General features: G+C 50.7%; 5 protein-coding genes across 5 annotated transcripts; 2 read left to right on the top strand and 3 right to left on the bottom strand.

Moving 5' to 3' along the window:
- Nucleotides 1–212: 212 nt before the first annotated feature.
- Nucleotides 213–3,692, top strand: NEUTE1DRAFT_35109 (uncharacterized protein; the record flags this gene model as incomplete). Its single annotated transcript, XM_009848787.1, has 5 exons — nucleotides 213–549; nucleotides 694–1,232; nucleotides 1,322–2,870; nucleotides 2,925–3,379; nucleotides 3,450–3,692. The coding sequence occupies 5 exons, from the start codon at nucleotides 213–215 to the stop codon at nucleotides 3,690–3,692; spliced, it is 3,123 nt and encodes a 1,040-aa protein (XP_009847089.1).
- Nucleotides 3,693–3,864: 172 nt separating this feature from the next.
- NEUTE1DRAFT_116134 (uncharacterized protein) lies at nucleotides 3,865–5,512 on the bottom strand (the record flags this gene model as incomplete). Its single annotated transcript, XM_009850254.1, has 1 exon — nucleotides 3,865–5,512. One exon carries the CDS (start codon nucleotides 5,334–5,336, stop codon nucleotides 4,113–4,115), a length of 1,224 nt encoding a protein of 407 aa, XP_009848556.1.
- Nucleotides 5,513–8,458: 2,946 nt separating this feature from the next.
- On the bottom strand, nucleotides 8,459–9,586 carry NEUTE1DRAFT_34544 (uncharacterized protein; the record flags this gene model as incomplete). Its single annotated transcript, XM_009848758.1, has 2 exons — nucleotides 8,459–9,184; nucleotides 9,254–9,586. The coding sequence occupies 2 exons, from the start codon at nucleotides 9,584–9,586 to the stop codon at nucleotides 8,459–8,461; spliced, it is 1,059 nt and encodes a 352-aa protein (XP_009847060.1).
- A 2,967-nt stretch (nucleotides 9,587–12,553) lies between these two features.
- NEUTE1DRAFT_58905 (uncharacterized protein) lies at nucleotides 12,554–14,664 on the bottom strand (the record flags this gene model as incomplete). The annotated part of the gene is made up of 4 exons (XM_009849089.1): nucleotides 12,554–13,297; nucleotides 13,349–13,736; nucleotides 13,793–13,977; nucleotides 14,032–14,664. 4 exons carry the CDS (start codon nucleotides 14,535–14,537, stop codon nucleotides 12,868–12,870), a joined length of 1,509 nt encoding a protein of 502 aa, XP_009847391.1.
- A 1,503-nt stretch (nucleotides 14,665–16,167) lies between these two features.
- NEUTE1DRAFT_18673 (uncharacterized protein) lies at nucleotides 16,168–16,603 on the top strand (the record flags this gene model as incomplete). The annotated part of the gene is made up of 3 exons (XM_009848728.1): nucleotides 16,168–16,309; nucleotides 16,378–16,418; nucleotides 16,523–16,603. Coding segments are annotated over 3 exons (264 nt in total), but the record flags the coding sequence as incomplete, so codon positions are not given.
- Nucleotides 16,604–21,289: the final 4,686 nt, after the last annotated feature.

Genomic DNA, 21,289 nt, shown 5'->3' with positions numbered 1-21,289 from the left:
CCCCCCCCCCCCCCCCCCCCCCCCCCGCCTTTTCTGACAGCAGATAGATACACAAGCGTGAAACAAGTGTCTTTCCTCTTTCTCTTTTTCTTTTTCTTCTTCTTCTTCTTCCTCTGTTACTTCTCCCCTTCCCCTCCCGTTGGGGGAAATTCCCGGTTCCCTCTCGATGCCCTGGCTGCATCTCTCTGATTATTTGGTTGAAATTGGCTTGAATGATTACGTTTGGCCCTCGATATAGCTTTCTTCTCGCAACTGACTCGGCGAGTCGTCTACGGCGGGCAGGTTCAGATCCACCAGCCAATGCTCGAAAAGAAGAAGACGCCCGTACACTTCGACAGTTGACCGCCAACGCCAGAAGCACCAAGTTAAACCACCCCGGGGGAATTGACAAATTTGACGACCTCTTTGGTGGTATCGATCCCAGCAGGAGCAGCAGCAGCAGCAGCAGCAGCAGCAGTACCGATATGCCTGGCTGGAGGTATGCCTTTGCTTTGTCCAAAGATGCGGTCAAAGCCGCCACCCCGCCGGGGACCGTCGTGAGGCTTCTTGGTATGTATGGTACCTTCCTTAGCTATACACCCCCACACATCCAGTTCACCTCTCCCCTTCTTACTCTACCTTACTACTGCCCGTCACTTTCCCCCCACCTGGTTAATGACCAAATTACAACTGACACCCCCTAACCGCCGCAAGAACATAACCATAACCATAACCATACCCAACCACCACAACAAATCGACTACACCCAATTTCCTATCCCCACGTCAGACCCTTCCGACCCCCTCAACTGGGCCCGATGGCGCAAACTCTCCTGTCTCTGCAGCCTCTGCTACTACGCCTTTGTCTGCTCCTTTGCCTCCGCCTCGCTCGCGCCCGCTTTAGGTGTATGGAACGTATCCTTCCCTTCTGATGCACGAGGAATCGAAGAACTCAGTCGGTTGACTTTTCTGAATGTCCTCGTGCTGGGACTGGGTAATATCTTTTTGGTGCCGCTGGCGAATGCGTATGGGAGGAGGATCGTGTTGGTGGGGAGTGTGTTGATGCTGTTTGTTGCGACGGCTTGTGGGACGCGAGATAATGGGATTCAAGGAAAAGAAGGGAGGAGGGGGATGATGTATGAGGGGATGTTGGTCATTAGGATCTTTCAGGGGTTGGGGAGTAGTGTGTCGGAGACGCTGGGGCCGGTGGTGGTGGGGGAAATGTTTTTTGTGAGGGAGAGGGGGAGGTGGATGGTAGGTCTTTCCTTTTTGCTTTCCAGAGAAAGAGAGAAAGAGAGATGGGAGTAGGAGACCTAGTGCGATGCTGACGATTGTCTACTTAGGCTCTGTATACCGCTTCTTTGGCCGGCGGATCGGCAATAGGAGGGATATGTGGAGGATACATTTCCACGAGATACGGATGGTTCGGTATCTTTTGGGTGACTGCTGCTTTGACAGGAGTGGCGTTGCTGGCAATGGTGTTCTTGGTTCCGGAGACGCTGTTTGAAAGGGGCCCGTTGTGTTTCCCGGCGATTGCAGCTGCTTGTCGGAAAGAGAGGCATAGACATCGACATGGACAACATCGAAACCACCACCACGACATCGCGGAAGAAGAAAAGGAAATTGACGGCGGAGGTGTTGATGGGCAGTACCGCCACAGCAACCGAAGATCGAGCGTTCGACGATACTATTTTCAACCTACTCGCACACCGTATCTCAGCTTGGGCACATTACCGTCCATACGAATGACGATGCCGTCACGATTCATCACCTCGGTCTATACCCCGCTGAACATCAATACAAACCAACCTCAGTACTTCCGGGACTACTGGGATCCACGACTAGGGCTGACTTGGTACGAAACAGCCTCGGAGTCGGAGGATGAGGATGAGTCTGAGGAGGAGAGGCTCTCCATGGGTGGTCACGGGAGGGAGTCCTCATTGCCAACGGTTCTACGGCCGCCGCCACCTACAGCAGCAGCGGCGCAAGGGGGACGAGATGTGGCTGCCGGTGGCCTATTTGCTTCCCCAGGAGGAATCTCAGCACGACGAGCCACCGCCCAAAGACCTCGCTACCGCCTCTTTCCTCCTTCCGAGGTTGACATGCGTCCAATCCTGTGCCACGAACCGGCACCACCCCGGAGAGACACTAACGACCATCTAAATCACTTCTTCACCCACGGCGGCGGCGCCTTCGTCTCCCCCTTCAACAATGGTGGCAACTCGGTCTTTTCTTCCGTCCCTTCCTCACAAGATCCACCCACCACCCACTACGAACCCTACACCTACCTCCGCTCCCTCCGCTTCTTCATCTTCTTTCCTCCACGCCAGCGGCCGCCTCCACCCCACACCCCTTTCGACCTCCCGTTTCCCGAATTATCCCCTTCTTCCACTTACCAGTACTCCCCCCACAATTTCAGTCCTAATCCCAATTTGCATCCCAACCCCAACCCCGTTTTCCGTCCCCGTCATAATCCTACTATCCTTAAACCCTCCTTCTTCCATTTTGATTCCTCCCCCTCTTCAAGTCCCACGCAAATACTCCCCTTCCCCTTCCCTGGAACAACCACAACCCCCAAATCCCTCTGGCGCCATTTTTTGTCTCCCATCCTCACCCTCCGTCTCCCGGCCGTCTGGATAGCCACATTACATTCCTCCCTATTGATCGGCTCCGTCTCCGTTTTATCCACACTCGGACCTTCGCTGCTGGCTTCAGCGCCTTATTACTGGACTCCAGACCATGCAGGGGCGGTATTGTTTGGTGGGGCGGTGATGGGGATCGTGTTGGGGGGACTGTATGTATTTGTGGTGGGGGATGAGAAGATGAAAGGGGGGGTTGCTGGTACCTCGGAGGGAAGGGCTAGAGGGGAAGGAGGGAGAGGGGGAGGGGCAAGTACAAGGGGGGAGAGACTTGGAGGAGGGGGGCAGGGACTAGGGGGAGGAGGAGGGGGAGGAGGAGGAAGCACTAGGAGGGGAAGGGGAAGTAGCAGTAGGGGAAGGAGAGGGGAGAGGGGAGGAAGGACAGGTGGGAAGATGGAGAGAATCAAAAGCTGGGGGGAGAGGTTATTTGGTAGCGGAAACAGTGACTACGGGTATGCAGAGGCGGAAAGTAGGTTGATGGTTGCGTTGCCTGGGCTGGTGATTGCCACGGCCGGGTTACTGGTTTGGGGGTTTTGCGGGGAGTATGGACCTGCTTTGGACGCAGCTGCTGCTTCTGCTGCTGGGAATAATAGCACAAGTGGTGGGAATGGGAATGTTACGGTGGGTGTGGGACCGGGACTGGGCAGTGGGAATGGAGGAGGAGGGTATGGAGTGAATAGGTATAGTTGGCTTGGGTTGATGTTTGCGTTTGGGATGGTCGGCTTTGGGATGGCTGGGGTGCCGGGGGTTTGGTTTAATTATGTGAGTTTTTCCTTTCCTTCCCATCATCATATCATTCTCCCGAGGATCCCTCATACTAAACACACAACAGCTCATTGACTCCTACGCCAACTTGGCCTCCGATTGCTTCGTCATGATCTGCATATCGCGCGGCCTTGTCCCCTTCGTCTGGACCTTCTTTGTTAGCGAGTGGGTTGCGAAGCAAGGGTATCTGATACCCTTTGGCGGGCTCACGGCCATCTTGGGCGTGCTGTCTCTGTTGTTGATACCAGTTATTTGGTACGGGAAGAGGACGAGGATTGCTACGGCTAGGTTTGTTGTTGGGAATCAGTGATGGGGTGGTGATAAGGACACGGGACACGGAGTTGGATCCAAGCCTTGGGAGCGTGGGTGAGTGTGGTTGAAGGAGAAGGTTGTTCGTGAAGAATAGTTGCCGGTAAATGATACAAAGCATGGCAGAGTCAATCATTAGTGTATATATCATCAAAGGAGTTACGCCGGGAACATATTTATTCTTTTCTTTCGAACAAATTACTAAAAAAACACCGCCATATTTTAGCTGTGAACCATATGGTAAATCCTTGAACACGCGCATTTATCAAGCCAAAAGGTATCGCTCATCATGAATTGGAGCTAAAAAGGGCCTATGTCCCCCAACTGCCAGCCATATCACACTGAAAACCAAACGCCGAAAGTAGAAATAGACTACCATCCTAACTTCCCACATCCTTCGACACCGAACCCAATATAATATTTAATTCCCCTCCGCAACCTTCATATCCACCTCCCACTCCCTCTTCACCTCGGCCGCAAACTCCTCATCCGCCAGAACCCTCCACCCAACCTCCGCCATCGCCCGTCCACACTCCAACGCCCTCTCAAACGCGTCCTGTGTCCCCGCCCCCTTTGTGAACCCCTTTGTATGATTCGCCGCCCCATCCTCCGTCTCAATGCCAAACACACCATGAAACCCCGGACACTCATAGCACACATTCCCCATATCCGTGCTCCCCTGGAAGAAATCTGTAGGGTCCTCCCACGCCACCGATCCAGCCGGTTGCACGGCCTCCATCCACGCCTTGCACAACGCTTTCGATGGGCGAACATCAAAGTAAGCCGGCAAGTCCTCCTTCCGCCACTCACACCCCGTCGCTAGCGCAGCGCCCTCAAAGCATTTCAGTACTCTCTTCCCCAACTCTTCGGCGCCGCGTCTTGTGGTGCTGCGGACGTAGTACTCCACGCAACAATCGGCTGGTGTGACGTTCGGCCTTGTGCCTGCTTCTCTGAAAATACCGTGGATGCGCTCTTCTGGTCTAATCTGCTGGCGAAGCATGCTGACGGCGTTGTAACTTAGACAAACGGCGTCAAGGGCGTTGACGCCATGCCAGGGAGCTATAGAAGCATGCGCCTCGCGACCGGTAAAGTAAACACGATACTTGACGTTGGCTAGCATGCGCACGTACGAAACGGCTGTGATGCCAGAAGGGAGTTTGGATTGTGGCCCCGGGTGAACCATGAGGCATGCATCACACCCTTTATATGCGCCAGCCTCAATTAACTTGAGTTTACCCCCGCCGCCTTCTTCGGCTGGGGTCCCGAGTAAGCGGACACGACCTGGTTGGCCGGACTGCTTGAGGGCCGCGGCTACACCGAGAAAGGCGGCGAGGGAAGCGGAGGCGATCAGGTTGTGGCCGCAGGCGTGGCCGATCTCGGGAAGGGCGTCGTACTCAGCGTTGAAGATGATCAAGCGGCCGCCGGAGCCGTATTCAGCCTCGAAAGAGGTGGGCAAGCCGTAGGCGGGGGAGGTGACGGTGAAGCCGCCGAGGCGCCGCAAGGAGTGGACGAGGGTGGAGTGGGCGGTGAATTCGAGGTAGGCGAGTTCGGGGTTGGAGTGGATGTGGGTGTTGATGAGGGCGATTTCGGATTTGTTGGATTGGATTGCTGAGGCAATGGCCGTGGAGATGGTTGGGTCTGTCATGATGAGTGGTGTTGTCTTTTGGCTATGCGATGAGAGATGGATGAGTGGTCCTTGGTCCTGTCAATGTCCAAGTGGTATGGGAATACCCCCCTTCTTGTATCGCTTCCGTTCCTGCAGTAGTCCCGTACAACTTGAGCCTCGGCCACGAACCGACCAAATCCAAATATACGGTGAAGCAGCCGATTGGACCCGCTCGCCTCGTTCTTGTCGTCGTCAACACCTAGAACATCAACAATGGCCTGATGTTGGACCAGGAAGTCTAGCCTCCCTCGCTCGCCTCGTGTCGCTCTCTCTTAGTGTACCCCGCTCCTAGGGATCGATAGCTGGGAACCTTTCCGCACCTGTTGTCGAACGACTGCGGAAGGATGGAATGGTCGCTAACCTGCGAAGCGAACTGCAGTAAGCCATCTCATTGGCTTGTCCCTTGTCCTCAGCTCGGTATGGGTACCCGTTGTCGTGGGAAATTACCATGGTGTGTTTGTGTGGCCATTGTGAAAGGCGTCCTGATCATCGTCGTCGGGGTTGAATTGAATTGTTTGCATCGTTCGAGGAATCCGAAGATCGCAATGTTTGCCAGTTGCGTGGAAAAGCAAAGGCGTCTGCGTTGCGAAGGGCAGCAAGGCGTCACCTGCAAAAAGGGAAGGCGCGAAGCGAGTGAATGCACTTGCCTTACTTTGCACGTATGGTGTGGTGTACCTTCCATGGTTTCTGCAAACCGAGTTCAAAACCACCACCACACTTCACAATAAGCCTTTCATCACCCTTTCAACGTCCAATTCAACCGATATAAAAAGGAAAACATCAAAAATAACAAAAAGGAAGCATTTAGACGTCAAGAACGTCAAAAAAAGGCCAAAATGATGACGTCACCTGCAGGATTCGAACCTGCGCGTCCGAAGACACAGCCTAGTATTAAGTAATAGCAGGGCTGCGCGTTAACCACTCCGCCAAAGTGACAAGTGCTTATTGTTGTTGAATTGTAAGTTCAATGGTTGAGGCTATATGCAGCCAAAGCATGGCAAGCTGAAAGCTGCAGGATGGATGTGGATGATGTTGTGGATATCAATGTGGGGCTGCGTATGTGGAGGGCTTGGCATGTAAACCGGCTGTGATTGCTATTTTGGCCAAGGGGCATTTGTGTCGATGTATGCATCTATGCTTGAAGCTTTGGGTTTTCATCGACATGCTAGGTATCTTGCTATGGTACTATGATTTGACATGACAGGGATTACAATAACTCGGAAACACTTTGGCTGGAGTCTTTCAGGGATTTTGTGATCCAGGATCTACCTTGGAGTCGGGTGCAAAGGTATAATCAAGACGCTTGAATGCATGACAGGAGTATACACAAGGTCTAATGTACTGACCATAACTCGTTCGGCAAGCCAACTAGATCTCTAAACTTTATTACTGCTCACCATAGTATTTCAGTCCTGCTGCTATCTTGTAGATGCCTGTTCAATGACCGCGAAACCCTGGCCTTGAAACCAGTATACCTAGGTATCTGCATTGTAGCCGAGCATCGTCGGTCAAGTCGACAGAAATTTCTCAGCGTCCAACGGCAGGTCATAGGCCCTTTTCGGTCATGAAACTTGATCGGGGTGGTCTTATAACAACTATGGAACGTAGACAAATTGGCAGCGGGCATGCCTTGAATTTGTTAGCAGCGAGTATTACGGCGGCCAGGTTGATCTCATTACAAGGCGCTGAGCACATGTCGCGGGCATCACCAAACAGCTGACTTGAGTTTCTTTTTTCGAATTGCAACGAACGAGAGTCTTCAAGTCAACATCGCCAACCCCTCAATCTACACTACACAACCCGCCTACAACATTTGGCAAGTACCTTGACTCGTCGTGGACAAAATAATTGAAACCTTTGACGCGTTAACCTCCCCGCCAAAGTGATTAGTGCTTGTTATTGAATTAATGCCTTTTAGACCAAGCCTATATACCACCATCTAAGCAGTAACACCAAAAAGTTTCAAGGTGCTGTGCATGTCAACGTGGGCTCATATTGATTGGATGAATCGTATGGAGCTCACAGCGGTATTAGGTATCACAGCATGACCACATGACATCACCTCCAGGATAAAGCTGACGACCACCGGCTCAAACTTCACTTTCTTTGTTTTCTCGACCTTAATGGTATTTGCAGGTCTTGGGGAACTTTATTCAATCAAGCCTCTTCATTTGAGCCCACGAACGACTTGGGTCACTGTGCGCTATATACAGTCCAATACTGGTTTGTTTGTTTGTTTGTTAGCTTGGTACATTATTATAGGTACCTACTGTACCGTACGCTATACCATATACACTTGACGAAATCTATCCCGAACAGTCTTAAACCTCGCAAGGACGAATCGAAATGATCAGTACGAATGATGAAGGTATTAGTAGGATTTGATATGGCATTTTGGATATCAGAAATTGCATTTTCAAGGTAAGATCACGCATTAGTTAGCTATGAAAACGCATAGGAAAGTTGACACGAGGTCTCGAGCTAACAAATAAACCAGTACTGAACTGTGTGTAGATGGAAAACTAAAGCTAGAGGTACGTCTAGAGAAATGGCCACGGCAAAAAAACACATGTTTTTGCATCGCGCGATGCGCCGGCCGACAACATAGAGACCCTGACCTTCATGCGGTCCAGATCGTGCCCTATTTTCTAGATGTGCTCGCGAGTTAATCCCTTCCTAACGGTTAATGCATTTCCCATCCCTCCTATAACTATTGACCCCAGCCTGTTTCCTAAAGCTAAACTCTCCCAATATGCATTCCCAACTAGAGGCCTCACTCGTGCTCCTTCCAGGTTCTTAGGTGCATAACTTAGAATGCTGGACGTACGTCGCTAGGTAATGAATTATCCACTAGTCTAGACTCGTCCAAGGGGAGGGAAAGTAGGTAGATACTGGCCCGTTTCGGCGGCCATGTTGAAAGTGAAAAAATACCTATGAAAATAACCCAGGGTGTCTTCAAGGTTTCAATTGAAGTGAAGTAGTGGCCTGTTGTTACTACCATCCCCATGGACTGTAGAGGTAACCATCCTCCGGCCCGTTGTGGACCTTCCGCGACAACGAGAATTGAAGTCGCTCCAGTAGGTAGCAGGGGTGGGTGGCTCTTAGGAAGTGTTGACTGCATCTTCCACTGCTTTATCACCTCTACTTTGCTGCTGCCCTTCATCTTTAATATATCCTTCTTCCGCAACTTTCATATCATGCTCGTCCGAGTCAAACTCGAGCTCGTTGCCCTTGAGCATGTTCAGAAACTGTTTGTGGCGGCGTATTGTATCCTCCAACCTTCTCAAGATCTCGTGCTGCTGGGCCTGTGATTGAATCTTGAACAAATATCCCAGATCGTCTGCGGCCGCCTTGGCCTCATCGTGATCTGTGGTCGACGCCAAGAGTTCGTAACATTTCTCCATGTAATCCCCGCACTCTGCTGCTCTAAGGGCCACGAACGATCCGCCGTATTCTTGTTTGTCAATGTCCAGACGAATCTGGATCTCGTCACGGAAGTCTTCCAAGTCTCCGATCGTAGCAGCAATATATTGGGCGAATGGCGTAATGGGGTTGGCCATGTTGATAACCGGAATTTCCGGACGGTCTTTTCCAGAACCCCGCCGGGCCCAGCGGTATGCGGCCTGGATGATGCAGCTCGATGTTTCTGAGTCCGGCTGGGGAGGCTGGCTCAATTCTTCCAACTTCATGCAGCAATAGACGATGAAATTTTGGAAATGATTCGCCAACAAGGCTGGCTTGCCTGCCAAAATACCCTGCTGCATGCTCCTATGGATCCATGTAATGCGCTCCTGCGTGAGAATTTGGGCGTCGGAAGGCCAGAGCATCTGCGGTAGGGAGGTATATCCGGTTAGCGAAAGGAAAAAGAAAGAAAACAGGAAATAAACGAGACCTACCTGGCATGCTTTGGTCACATCTCCCAACTCTGCATCATCCAGCGCCTGTCCAGAGGCAACAAGGAGCTCAACATGATCGATGGCCTCCAACACCATATCGTTGTCTTGGGTGGCAGAGGTACCCTCTGCGCGAACCTCCCCCAGCTCCCGCAATGCATGGTCCATCGCGTACAAACACCGTATGTCTTTCGTCGACATGAAAATCGATATATTCATCATCAAGGAGTTGAGGAGGTTTAGCGGCGTCGGCGAGGATGTATTCACCTCCGGGGGTGTGTTGGACGCCTTGCGAACGTGGAGGGTTGTCTGGTGCTCGTATAGAGCGTTCGTCATGGCCGTATCATTGGCGTTGTCCGATGAAGGTATGGATGCCATGATGTCGTGAATGATTCAAATGGGAGCAGTAGATCGGTAGTGTACTCCAAGATAGATACCTAGGTAGGTATTGCAAGATTGGGTGGTGATTGAAGGTAACCTGTATTTCAGGCTCGTATCAGAATTTGATGAGGCCCCGACTGGAGGAAATGGGGGATTCGAATTTACAATGATACCTCTTTGCAACGACCTACCTCAAGGTAGCTGACGTGGGTCGATTTGATTGTGGATGAATGAAGTCAGGTGTATTGCTTGATCCAGAATTTGTTGAAGCCGCCGCGAGACGCTGGTGAATGTGATGTTGCGAATGGTTCGGAGAGAGGAAGATGAGCAATGACATAAGAAGAGAAGAGAGTCTCGTTACCTACTTATATACTTGTGACTTTGCAGGCAGGCGGTGTATAATCCATGGCCGTAGAGGTACCCAGTGTACAGCTAGAGAAAATGGGACGAAGCTTTCGATTTCCACCACATGAAACTTGCTTTAGTTCGTGAATAAGTGTCAAACACAAGAGAGAGAGAGACCCAGTGGAGGAAAAGTTTGAGACGAAATGTATCGTTTTGCTGACAGTTCTGCCTTGAAGGTACTTTGAATGGAATAGCGTCCCTCGCCTTGCGCTCTACCCGACATGGCCGGGACCGACTGGATGAAATATTAAGATGAGACGAAGCCTTCGACTCAACTTTCACCGTCTAAAACTTCTTCGTGGAACAGAAGTCAAACACAGGAGAGTCCGAGACCCAATGGAGGAAAGTTTTGAGACGAAATGTATTGGTTTGCTGGCAGTTCTGCCTTGGAGGTACCTTGAACGGAACAGCATCCCTCGCCTTGCGCTCCACCCGACACGGCTCTGTCTCCGGTCCGTACAGCGGAAAGATAAAGACCTCTGACCTGACAGAGGTGAGAAGTTTTTCAGAATACTTTCACTTGGGATAAGAGCCTAAAGGTACGGTAGGCACCTACCTAGGAAATTTACAATATGCTGGATCTCCAAATTCCTCGACAAACCCTCCAGACAGGCCATGATTTCTACCTCGAAGAAGATGGAGTGGCATGTTAGAGAATACAAATGGAAGGAGGTGCGCTTTTGTGAGAGAGCTAGGGACGGGAGGAATATAATCCCTGCGCTCTAGGCATTCTGTGGGATGGAGACAGTCGAGTTTTCCAATGCCACTGTCAGGTAGGTACCTAGGAGATGTGCACCCATTCTGCGAATTCCAGATCAGCTCCCCATCACATAGCTGTACGAGGGGAGGGGGGGCAGGCGGCAGGGAGTTTGGTAAAAAGTCATGCAGTTCTCGCGGCAGGGCGTGCGGCCTGGCGGTTGTTGCTATTCCGGCAAAGGGGGCATTTGTTTCGATGTGTGCGTCTACAAGACTTGGGTTTATATGGCATTATAATGTTGATATGGTAGGGATTAGGAGAAATTGAAAACACATTAACCAGCGTCTTTGGAGGATTTTGTAATCTAGAAAATACCCTGAGATTAGGTTCAAAGGTCTAATCAAGATGCTTGGATGCGTAACATCAGTATACCAAGGTCTAACGTACTAACTATATCGTGTTCTGTTTATTCGTATAACCTTTTTGTCGGTAGGTAAATTAGACCCCAATAATTCTATTGGGTACAAAACCGCTCACTATAGTGTTTCGGTACGGCTGCTGTCTTGTTATATGCCTGTCCGGTGATCGTGAAGCCTTGGCCAGGAAACCATTATATATACCTCTAGGTATCTACGTTCTAGCCGAGAATCGTTAATTGAGTTAATAGATGCATCTCAGCGTCTAACAGCAACATCGTAACCTTTCCCATCCTAAAATTTAGTCGGAGTGGTATCGGATATAATAGTTATAGAGGGTAGATAAAATTAGGTGCCCGGCATACTTTAGTTCGTTAGTAACGAGTGTTAACCGCGGTCAGGTTTATCTGATTGTAAGGTGAGTAAGTGCCGCGGATATTACCAAACCACTAACTTCAGTTTCTAGGTTCTTTTGAATTTCAACTGGCGAGAGTCTTCAAGTCGCTGTCGCTATCCTCTCAATTTTGCACTGCTCATCCCACATATACCATTGGCAAGTCCCATGACCACAGCAGCCCAAGTGGACGCTCACATCACGCTCTTTCCTCTCTGTAATTACCGTAAGTACAACATCAATCATGCCCGCACGGCCCAGCCCGCAACGGGTACCAACATCGATTTTCGATTCGGTGCCTGACTGCATGTCTCGTCGCAGAACCACGGAATTACAAGAGCAGTGCATGGCCAAACAACGGTTGATAGTTAGAACACCGCAGAACTCAACAACATTTCGTGATTAGCGGTCATGGGAAAATGCGAGCGGGAAAGGAGAAGAAGAATGCAAAAAAAGGAACGTTATCTCTATGGTCAGAAAAACAAACTAAGAAAAAAGTTCTCGTGTCATCCACGATCCACGGACAACATGTACCCACTACCCCCAATTTTGATATCAGTTCAGACATCCCACCTCTAAGACCTGTCTTTATCTTCTCCATTGCCGCTTATCATTCATCCCCTCAGATACCTACTACTCTGCGTCCTCGTTGCTACGTACCTGCATAGTTGCTATTTGTAGATAAGAACGTATGTGACTCACCACCTAGCATCATCGATCATACTTGCTGGAAAGGGGGGATCAGGTTTCCATGTCTCGAGACTGGAACTTCCTAGTCTCAAAAAGATACCAGACATAATGCCAATCCACTGCACGAACGCGTGCTGTGGGCGAGTGACGTATATTTAGTCCAAGACTGCAAACTGTAATCTGAGCACTGGCGTGGGCGTATTTACAAGCACCTTTGCGGATATTAATCATTTAATGTCCTGGGACTAGTTTTGAAACCCCTCAAACCTTTGAATCACGATATGATCCATTCCTTGGCACCTAAAAGTAATCAAGAAGTGCGAGTAGAACACGCATTATGGTATTTGATTTATAGATAAGTAGTGGTATATATCCAAGTAGTTTTGATCTATCCAATAGGAGATCTCAGAGTCTTCCATCCACAACAATCATGATACAATTCTCCCCAGTACTACCGCCCATGATTTTATCCGTAGGTATATAAACATGTGTAGGGCATGGTACAGATGACCTCCAAGTCATCGAGCTGTCAATCCCATATCATCTGTTCATGTAATTCATCCCATTCCGTATCCCATGACAAAAACCAAGCCGTGAACAGTAAAAGTCCACACAGCACGCAACGCAACCACATCTATACGGTGTACCGGAAAAAGGTGGCATTATCACCCTTCTCGCGCTCCGCAATCTTTTCCTCCTCAGTGTACTCGCTTGGGGGCTTGTACTCGCGGTCCCGGCGAGCGTTCTCGCGCCTGAGGTAGATGGTCATAAAGGCCGACAGGACAAAAGCCATGACCTGGCAGCCGAGAAGGGTGCCAAAACCCTGGTAGTAGTGGGGAGACTGCTTGGCGAGGAAGAGGTACGACGAGATGACACCGCCCAGGTTGCCGAAACCGACGTGCATGGCAATGCCAACACCGCGCTTGAGCGAGCCACCAATGTTGTTGCCGTTCCATGCGACGCCCTGGGGAACGTTGGGGTAGATACCCGAAGCGAGGAAGAAGCAGCCGAGGTAGCGGACAGCGGGCGTCCTAGTAGCCATCAACATGATCAAGCCAACGATACTGCTGAGTCGTTAGCAAGTGATGCAAAGATAGATTTGAGGTGATACGTACGCCATGCCCATGAAGAACAGCATAAAGATACCACGCTGCTTGAGTTTATCGGCATACCAGCCGGCACCAATGCAGAAAAGGCAGGCTACCACGTAAGGCGGGACAGTCAAAAGCTGACTCTGCTCGGGGCTAAAGGTACCGATGCTGTTGATGATGGTGGGGACGAAGAGCGAGTACGAGTACAAGCCAGTGTAAACGCCAATGGTGATGAACATGTGGACCCAGATCTTCCAGTCCTTGAGGGCTGCAAAGAAATACTTGATGTCGAACTCATCGGCAAGGGAAGAACGATCGCGCTTGAGACGGGCGGCGATCTCTTCACGCTCCTCAGGCTTGAGAAATTTGGCGGTCTGAGGGTAGTCGTACATGGCGAAAAAGGCAATGACGGCTGGAAGAAATCATCAGAAAACGCACCGTATAAAAAGGCAGGACGGGTCAACTTACCAATAATAAAAGTCAAGATACCCTCCAAGATGAAGAGCCAGCGCCATCCATTGTAGCCACCGACACCCTTCATCTCCAGGATACCACGAGCCAGAAGACCACCGAAAGCACCGGCGGCGGTAGCAGCGGAGAAGAATATGGCCATGCGGAAGCCGCACTCGTGACGCCTGTACCACATTGTAATGCTTGGGTACTGTAAGTAAATGCGATTTGACGACAAGCAAAAGGGAGATACATACTAGTAGGTGATACCAGGAAAGAGACCTCCCTCGGCAAGACCCAAGCAAGACCGCACTGCCATCAAGCCATGGTAATTCTGGACAACGCCCATAAGGGTGCAACAAACACCCCACGCAATCATAATGGATGGGATCCAAATGGACGGGCGGAAACGCTTCATGGCCATGTTGGAGGGTACCTCGGCGAGGACGTAGAAGGGAAAGAAGATACCCAACGCATCGTTGTACTTGAGGCCGGTGAGCTTCAAGTCCTGCGTAAGGAGCTCGAGCTTGGCATTGCCGATATTTGTACGGTCGAGGAAGGATAGAAGGTACAACAAGGCAAGGAAGGGGAGTAGCCTGCTATCGATCTTGCGAAGTAGCTTCTTGGTTCTTTGCTCATCCCAGCCGGCACTTTCCAGAGCGACGTCCTCAGTGTACTCGGGATGGACAGCCTTCTCGTTGTTGACGCTGGAGCTCTCAGTAGTCGGGACGTCCCGTACGGGTGCGTCATGATCGGCAGCCATGGTGGGTGGTGACTGTGAGGATGTTCGATCTACCTATGAGGTAAGGATTGGCGTTGAAGTGAAGGACGGTTGGACTGGTACGAAGGTGCCGGTTGTCTGGGGATAACTAGATGGAAGGGCCGCCGATTCCCTGGAGAGAAGAGAGGAAACACACGAATAAAGGGGGCATGATGAGGATGCTCTGGCCCTTATAGTCGGGGAAGACAAACTTAAGGGTTGGAGGTCTTTCATCCGCAGGGCCAGACACCCAAGCACATGGAAAATAGAAACAAGGGTATGAGGGTACCTTGTAAGTGGTTGAAGGGGGGTACAGCAGAACACCATGTCACAGCTAGTTAGTGCATGGGTGCTACACTAAGCAGTTGATGTATGTACATGGTAACCAAGCGTGGACAAGACATTACCCAGTGCCAGTGAGGTAGGGTATGCGAGTACTAGATGATCCTGGCAGCATGGCTTTCCCATGGTTTCCTGTACTTGTAGCCTGGACCAGGTCCCCTGGCTCCTTTTCACGTCAACATGGGTGGTTTCAGTCTGCTGAGACCAGCAGGCGGAACATGTCTCTGATCTATGGAAACACAAGCGTTACCGTAATCTGGCAACTCGTTTGATTCCTAGGAACCAGAGGAGAGCAGCGTACGGATTACCGTCACTTACACCGACTTGTGACCAAGGTGCATTTTGCCGAGAAGTGTCAACGGCAGCGTTCCGGAAGCGGTTCTGTACATCCAACATGCGTGCTCGCCACACATGGGTCAGTAAGTAGTGAAAAAAGGGGGTGAGAAGCGGGACGTTGATTGAAGCCGAACACATATGCATGCTTCGCCGGGCAACTTTCCCAAGTTGTACCGTACTCTGTTCTGATAAGCCAGCTGCACTTGTGTTTGGCTCACCGATCCCATCTGGATGGAATGGTCAATCTTTCCATCACGAAGCGAATGGTACGGAGTATCATTGTTGATAATATCCAGCCATTTAAGGATGAGGTAAGACGGCCTGTGAGTGGTAGACAATCCTGCCGGGGGGGTACGGTACAACCTTTGGCTGGGCCTTAGTGGTGAAAAATAGACTTGTTGACCTGGGGAAGACGGAAAGGTCAATGACAACATTGTTTGGTTGGATTAGTCCCGCCAACCTTATCCAGCCGCGGGCCGCCAAGATGGCTTGGCTGCAGGGCTCGAGTAGCATCGAGGAGCTTTCTTTTTGCTCGTTAGACTCATTTCGACTCGTTTATTCTTGGGCTTGCGCTCGGGCTAACCTTGAGTGTACTTCTGCTTGCAGCTGGACCGCATCTAGACCACATCCTCTTGCAGCCATCCACCACCACCCATTCTAACCATATCGTGACCATCAATCTTTGTTCCTCGACCGGCATATCAACCCTTTTAGTGAGGCACAGCCAGGCTCGTCCGCTTGTAGCTTGGGCTCGGCGGCATACCCACAACCTGGATCTGATATTTCATCCGTCTTGGCTGATATGCCATTGGATGGGATCGAAGCCGTGGTGAAGGAAGAGGAAAACTCTGGGACGTGTCCTGTTGTCCATCTCTCTCCCACTCGCTGCCTTCCTCCTACCCAGACCCCCCTTCCTGCAGAGTGGCAGTGACAGGAATGGGCTTGGTATTTCACGATGCCCCGCGATGCCCAGAACGCCCAGGACGCCCAAATCTTGAGGAATCTTCCCCCGCACGTGGCAATGACCACAAACGGCCTTCCGGATGAAGGTTTCGGGCGGAAGGATAAATGGGAAGTGTATGGGAATGCATCATGCAGTACGTCTTTGTCGAAACAAATTTGAAGCTTGGTTTTCGCGAAACTGATGTCGGAAACCTTGTCCGAGATGGTCTCAACTTGAGTGCCGATGATGGTGCTTGGGGGTATGTGAATCTGACCGTGGTTATGCGTCCGCCGACGGCGCAGACAAAGCGTTGTGCGGGGTCAGCAGTCATGACAATTGCGATAGTCACAGTCAAAATTAGCGGCAGAAAGGTCGTCGTCGTTGTCGTGAATGGGTCGTCAATGCTTGGCCCTTTTTGCGCAACCGGAAGCGCCAGTTGATCGCTCTCCAGGCATTGTCAGCATGGATTAGACAGGCAACGAGGCATGCAAGGACGCGTTTATTGGAGTCTGTGGGGAATGCAAGTGGCGGTGGGCTTCCGTTGCTGAGGCTCTCCTAGTCCTCCATCTCGCAAGCAAACGACGATAGACGACGAGACCAACATTGCTTCTCTTGTGTTTGGTCCAAGAGCCTTGTATCGTACCCCGGGCCAAGGGAATGCTTGGGTTGGGTATTACAATGTCGATTGAGGACCTGGCAGGCATCGATTTTGGACTGGACCAAATTGAGCAAAGCAGGAGAACGCCACTTTGTCGTACGAAGGATGAGCTGAACGAAAAGCGACGAAAAAGGAGAAGTCACTGTCCGCCAAGTGGTTGTGGATTACCGCCGCGGGAACGAAAGACTGAAGACGCCGCTCAAAGCAGTCAGTCAGATGGGTGTTCCTAAATTGCCATGATTGTTGCCATGATGGTTAGATACCGTTGGATTCAGTTGGATCAATGGCGAGCTGTCTGCGCGGGGAGGCACAAGTTCCTGATCAACGCAGGCTGCCCGAATTCCATCATTTCCCTGCTTTCTCCATCTGAATAGTATTCCTCTCCCTTTGGAAATTCTCCTCGTCATCAAGAAAAAGAAAAGGAAGAAACGAAAGATTGATGTCGCTCAGACCCATATTTCAATTTCGTGTAACCTTTCACGGATCACGGCGGGCGGACGCAGCTGCCCTGTCTGTGAACTTTGAGAATTTGGAAAGTAGCACTGCACTGTAGCGGCCGCGACAGCGGATGCTTGATGCAGTTGCTGTCTTAGATGGCAGGTACATAAAATACCACTTTCCTTGGATATCCCGTTGATACCATCCAAGGGAATGTGGATCTCCCATCATTTGTCCAACTCCAGCCTGGAGACGGTTGTCAAAATACAAGTAGAACAAGTACATACAAGCAGTATTGATTACCTGTATCACGCAATATGAGCAATACGGGGAGAGAAGGCCTCGGCAGTTCAAAAAAGGCACACCAAAACAAAAACTTGTGGGTATGGAACTTGTGCAAACGGAAAAGAGAACAATCAAGAGCCTCCACCAGTCATGTGAACAATGAGAAGAGGTTGGAGATCCAATAGTTGTAGACAGCTCAGCTCAGCTGGAAAAGAAGGGACGACGTTCAGTCAAAGTTACCCCGGATTTGCATCGCTGGTGGAAACTGCCCCGGATTTCCTCTTTTACAAGGGCACCTAGTGGACACAGTGGGCACTGTAACCCCCGCCCGCCTTGGCCCTTTCAGTTCAATCCGTCGCTTCCATCTCAACTCCACCAACTACCTCCCGTCACAGGGATTAGCTCTTTTCCATGGCCATAGCATGTGCCAAGGGAAGCTTTAACTGCCACCATTCTCCTCCTCCTGTTCTCCATTTGACTCCATCGACGACTCCAGTTTCCCCAGATCATCATCTCGAGGTGCCCCGAACGAACCCTCAAACCCCAGACCCAACCAGAGAGGCTGGCAATGCGGCCGATGCTGCCTGATCTATTTCATTATGGCAGCATCCAGATCTCTTCTCGGTTCTGCTTCTACTCATCATTTACACCTCAAGAACCACTTCAGATTGTGGATTTTCTTGGCCTCTTTCTCTAGTTTTGCCCTAGTCAGGTCTAGATCAATTGTCTGACCTAACTCTCCAACTGAACTCCAACCCACGCCAAGCTTCCAGTTCATGCTTCGCTCCAACGGAGGCTTCTCCTCTTTTTGTTGAGAAAACACACTACCGCCTTGGCTTTCACATTGAGGCAAGTCTTACAAAATCTTACACCCCCCTTCGTACCTGGATTAGTGGAATACTTTGAAGACATCTGATGACTTTTTGGGGTTCTTGGGCAGTTAGAACCGCATCACAAAGGGGAACTTAAGAGACTTGGGAACTGCCGTGTGAAGCCAAGAGCTTGAAATTCCCCACATCCCTCCAAGATGCCACTATTGTCACCGCGACCTCAGACTTACCGCGTACTACCAGTAGGCGCTTCGTTGGCCGTTGTTCCTCCTCAGTGGCGGTGACCCCTTGGATAGATGCGATTTGTTAGAGACTTTTTTCCCCGCCATCCCCCAAGATATCAGACACGTCAGGATTATGGCGCGTTAACCTATATGATTTCACCAAGACGATACTCGACCACATCGCGGCAGGCTTGGCCTACGATGAGATCCGGTTATGATAGCGAGCGCAATCCGCCCGTCCGAAATCACATCGGTCAGGGCGTGATGGCTTTATCATGGCACGATACCCAACGGAGCCAGCCCCTGCGAGTTTGCATTGCACATCGGCGTGTATATCTTGCCACGCTGAGTCCATGGCCTTTTAGTGGGAGCCGGCAGTCCAGTGAATGGCATGAAAGGATGGAAGTATCCATGCGGCGTACGTGATGGTAATTAGAACATTGCCAAGTTGTCTTTCTTTTTCAGGCTCGCAAGCCCGGTTTCCCCAGATTCTCCAAGCTCCCCAACCCCCAAGCTTCTCATCACATTGAAGATCGGAGCAGCGGACTTCACATGATTACATATGGGCAATCTTGCCACGTGGCATCTGCGAACTGTCTCGAAGATCTGAGTGGATGGCGCATCGCATCAAACTGGAAAACACACGGTATCATCGCATTCTGTTTCTTCTACTGTTAATCTGGCATGACAGCATGGCACCCCTTCCCCCGGTATCTCTCTCGAGCCTTTGGACAGGATTGATAGGGGCAGGGTTGCGGAGAACGACCGCAAGTGCGATCGAATTTTGACGCTTTGCCGAAACAGATTGTCAAACCCAAGAAACAGCTGTCATTGAGCTGAGACCGCATTGTGCTTCTGCTTCTACCCTTTGGCTCGGCCATGACGTATCCGGACGGGCGGTGGCATAATGGAATGTTGCGCAAGGGCAGAGAGCTGCAAGGGCATTTCTCTTCTCTGATCGAGTGAGAACCGCTTTTCGTAGACAAGCGAGGGGTTGTCTTTGATTGAAATAACCCAGTCAGGGTGAGGCGCTGAGGTGACACCTCTTGACCCAGACCCTTCCAAACAGTTTACTTTTCTGTTCAATCAGGACAGGTCAAAACATAAAAGGGTTCGTCACAATTTCGATTTGTTGGGACGACAGGCTTGCTCGAGATGTTTCGGACCATCCCGTTTCACGCAGCATTCAGGGCTTCGTGCAACACATGTAACGAGGTGTTCCAAGACCAGCATGCCCATATTGTCGCTGTCGGTCTTGGAAAGCAATGCTTGGGACCGAGATCCTTTACTCCGAATGGCCGGTTGCTCCGGCCGGTTGCATACTTGACAGATGCTAGGGAGTAGGTGTCAATACAATGCCAGAGATTATGATTGAATTTCTATCCGGAGCCGAGAAGAGATCGATGTTGGGTTCGTAAACCAACTACATGGTCGTTCCAGTCGTACCTGTGTTCCATGTAACCTGTTGCCCATGCTCGCTGCCCGTCAACAAATGCCAACCACCACGGGGGGTATTACGTGTGTTGCAGTGAATACCACGCTTATATCCGTGCCTTTGCTGAATCAACATTGTACCTTTAGACATGAGAAAGGCCGCACAACAAACACCAGAAACACAACAAGGAATCTGCGTGGCCCTGTCCCGTACGAAAAAGCTGTTGTTGCCTGTGCTACATAGCACCAAAGTCCAAGAGCACAGAGCACAGAGCACTCACGCACCAAACCCTGACGGACGGATATGCTTCCAAGCCTTCCAGGGCTCTGGATAAATGAAGTAGCGCCGTGCGTCTCGCAGATGGTGTTACAGCTTTTCTAGCCTACCTTCCATGACTTCAGACCCGAGAGGAAGGATAGGTCAGCGGCACCAGCGTTCTGTCGCATCTGTCGCAAAAAGTGGTTGCAATGAGCAGTCCGCCAGCCCGACTGGTGAACCAATGCCCGACGGGTGCCGAGTATTTTACCACGTGTGTGGTTACGATGGTTAATTACTTGCGCGTCTGCGCCGCTCCATAGATGAAAGGATGGGTAGGGTGGCACGGTGGGTAGGATGCACCATCGGTTAGGCGTAAAAACATGGAAACGCAGTCCCATTAGAACGAAATTTCCTTCCATGTTGCGTCTCAAAAATACGAGCATAAACACAGACAAGGGAATGACGCTAATTCATCCCGATTGATGGTATAGGGGTTTGAGGGTCAGAGGGGGTCAGGGGAAGGATTGGAAGGACTGGAAGCGATCCTCGAATGTACCTTGGAAGGAACTTCTACAGAACAGACAGACAGACAGAGACGGAGAGAAAATTAGTGTCACTGCATGTCGTTAATGCATTAATTCGGAACGGAGATCCCGAAGTTCGAGACGACACTCTTTTAGTAACCTGCTGCCCACACGTCCAGTCATTATAGTCATTGCGACCAGCAGCATCTTTAGTAAACCAACGTCGAAAACCCGACAGCGACCATGCTGTTGGCCGCGATTCTAGGTCAGATGTATCCCCACAGATTAACATGTTTCAGTTCATGATGGTTCATCATCCAACGAGACGCTTCCGTGCAAGTTCGCCTGTTCGTCTTTCTCTCTCTCTGACAGTAGATCAAAAGTAAGGGTTGTATTCGTCGGGGCGAGTTCGGCGGTTTAACCGTTAAACTTGGCAACAAGCACGATTTTGCAGGAAGCTCAGCATACCTACCTGAAAAACT

The sequence above is a fragment of the Neurospora tetrasperma genome (assembly GCF_000213175.1).
Source record: "Neurospora tetrasperma FGSC 2508 unplaced genomic scaffold NEUTE1scaffold_1, whole genome shotgun sequence".
In the NCBI taxonomy this organism is placed as follows: Eukaryota; Fungi; Ascomycota; class Sordariomycetes; order Sordariales; family Sordariaceae; genus Neurospora; species Neurospora tetrasperma.
This window is presented reverse-complemented; position numbering and strand designations above follow the sequence as displayed.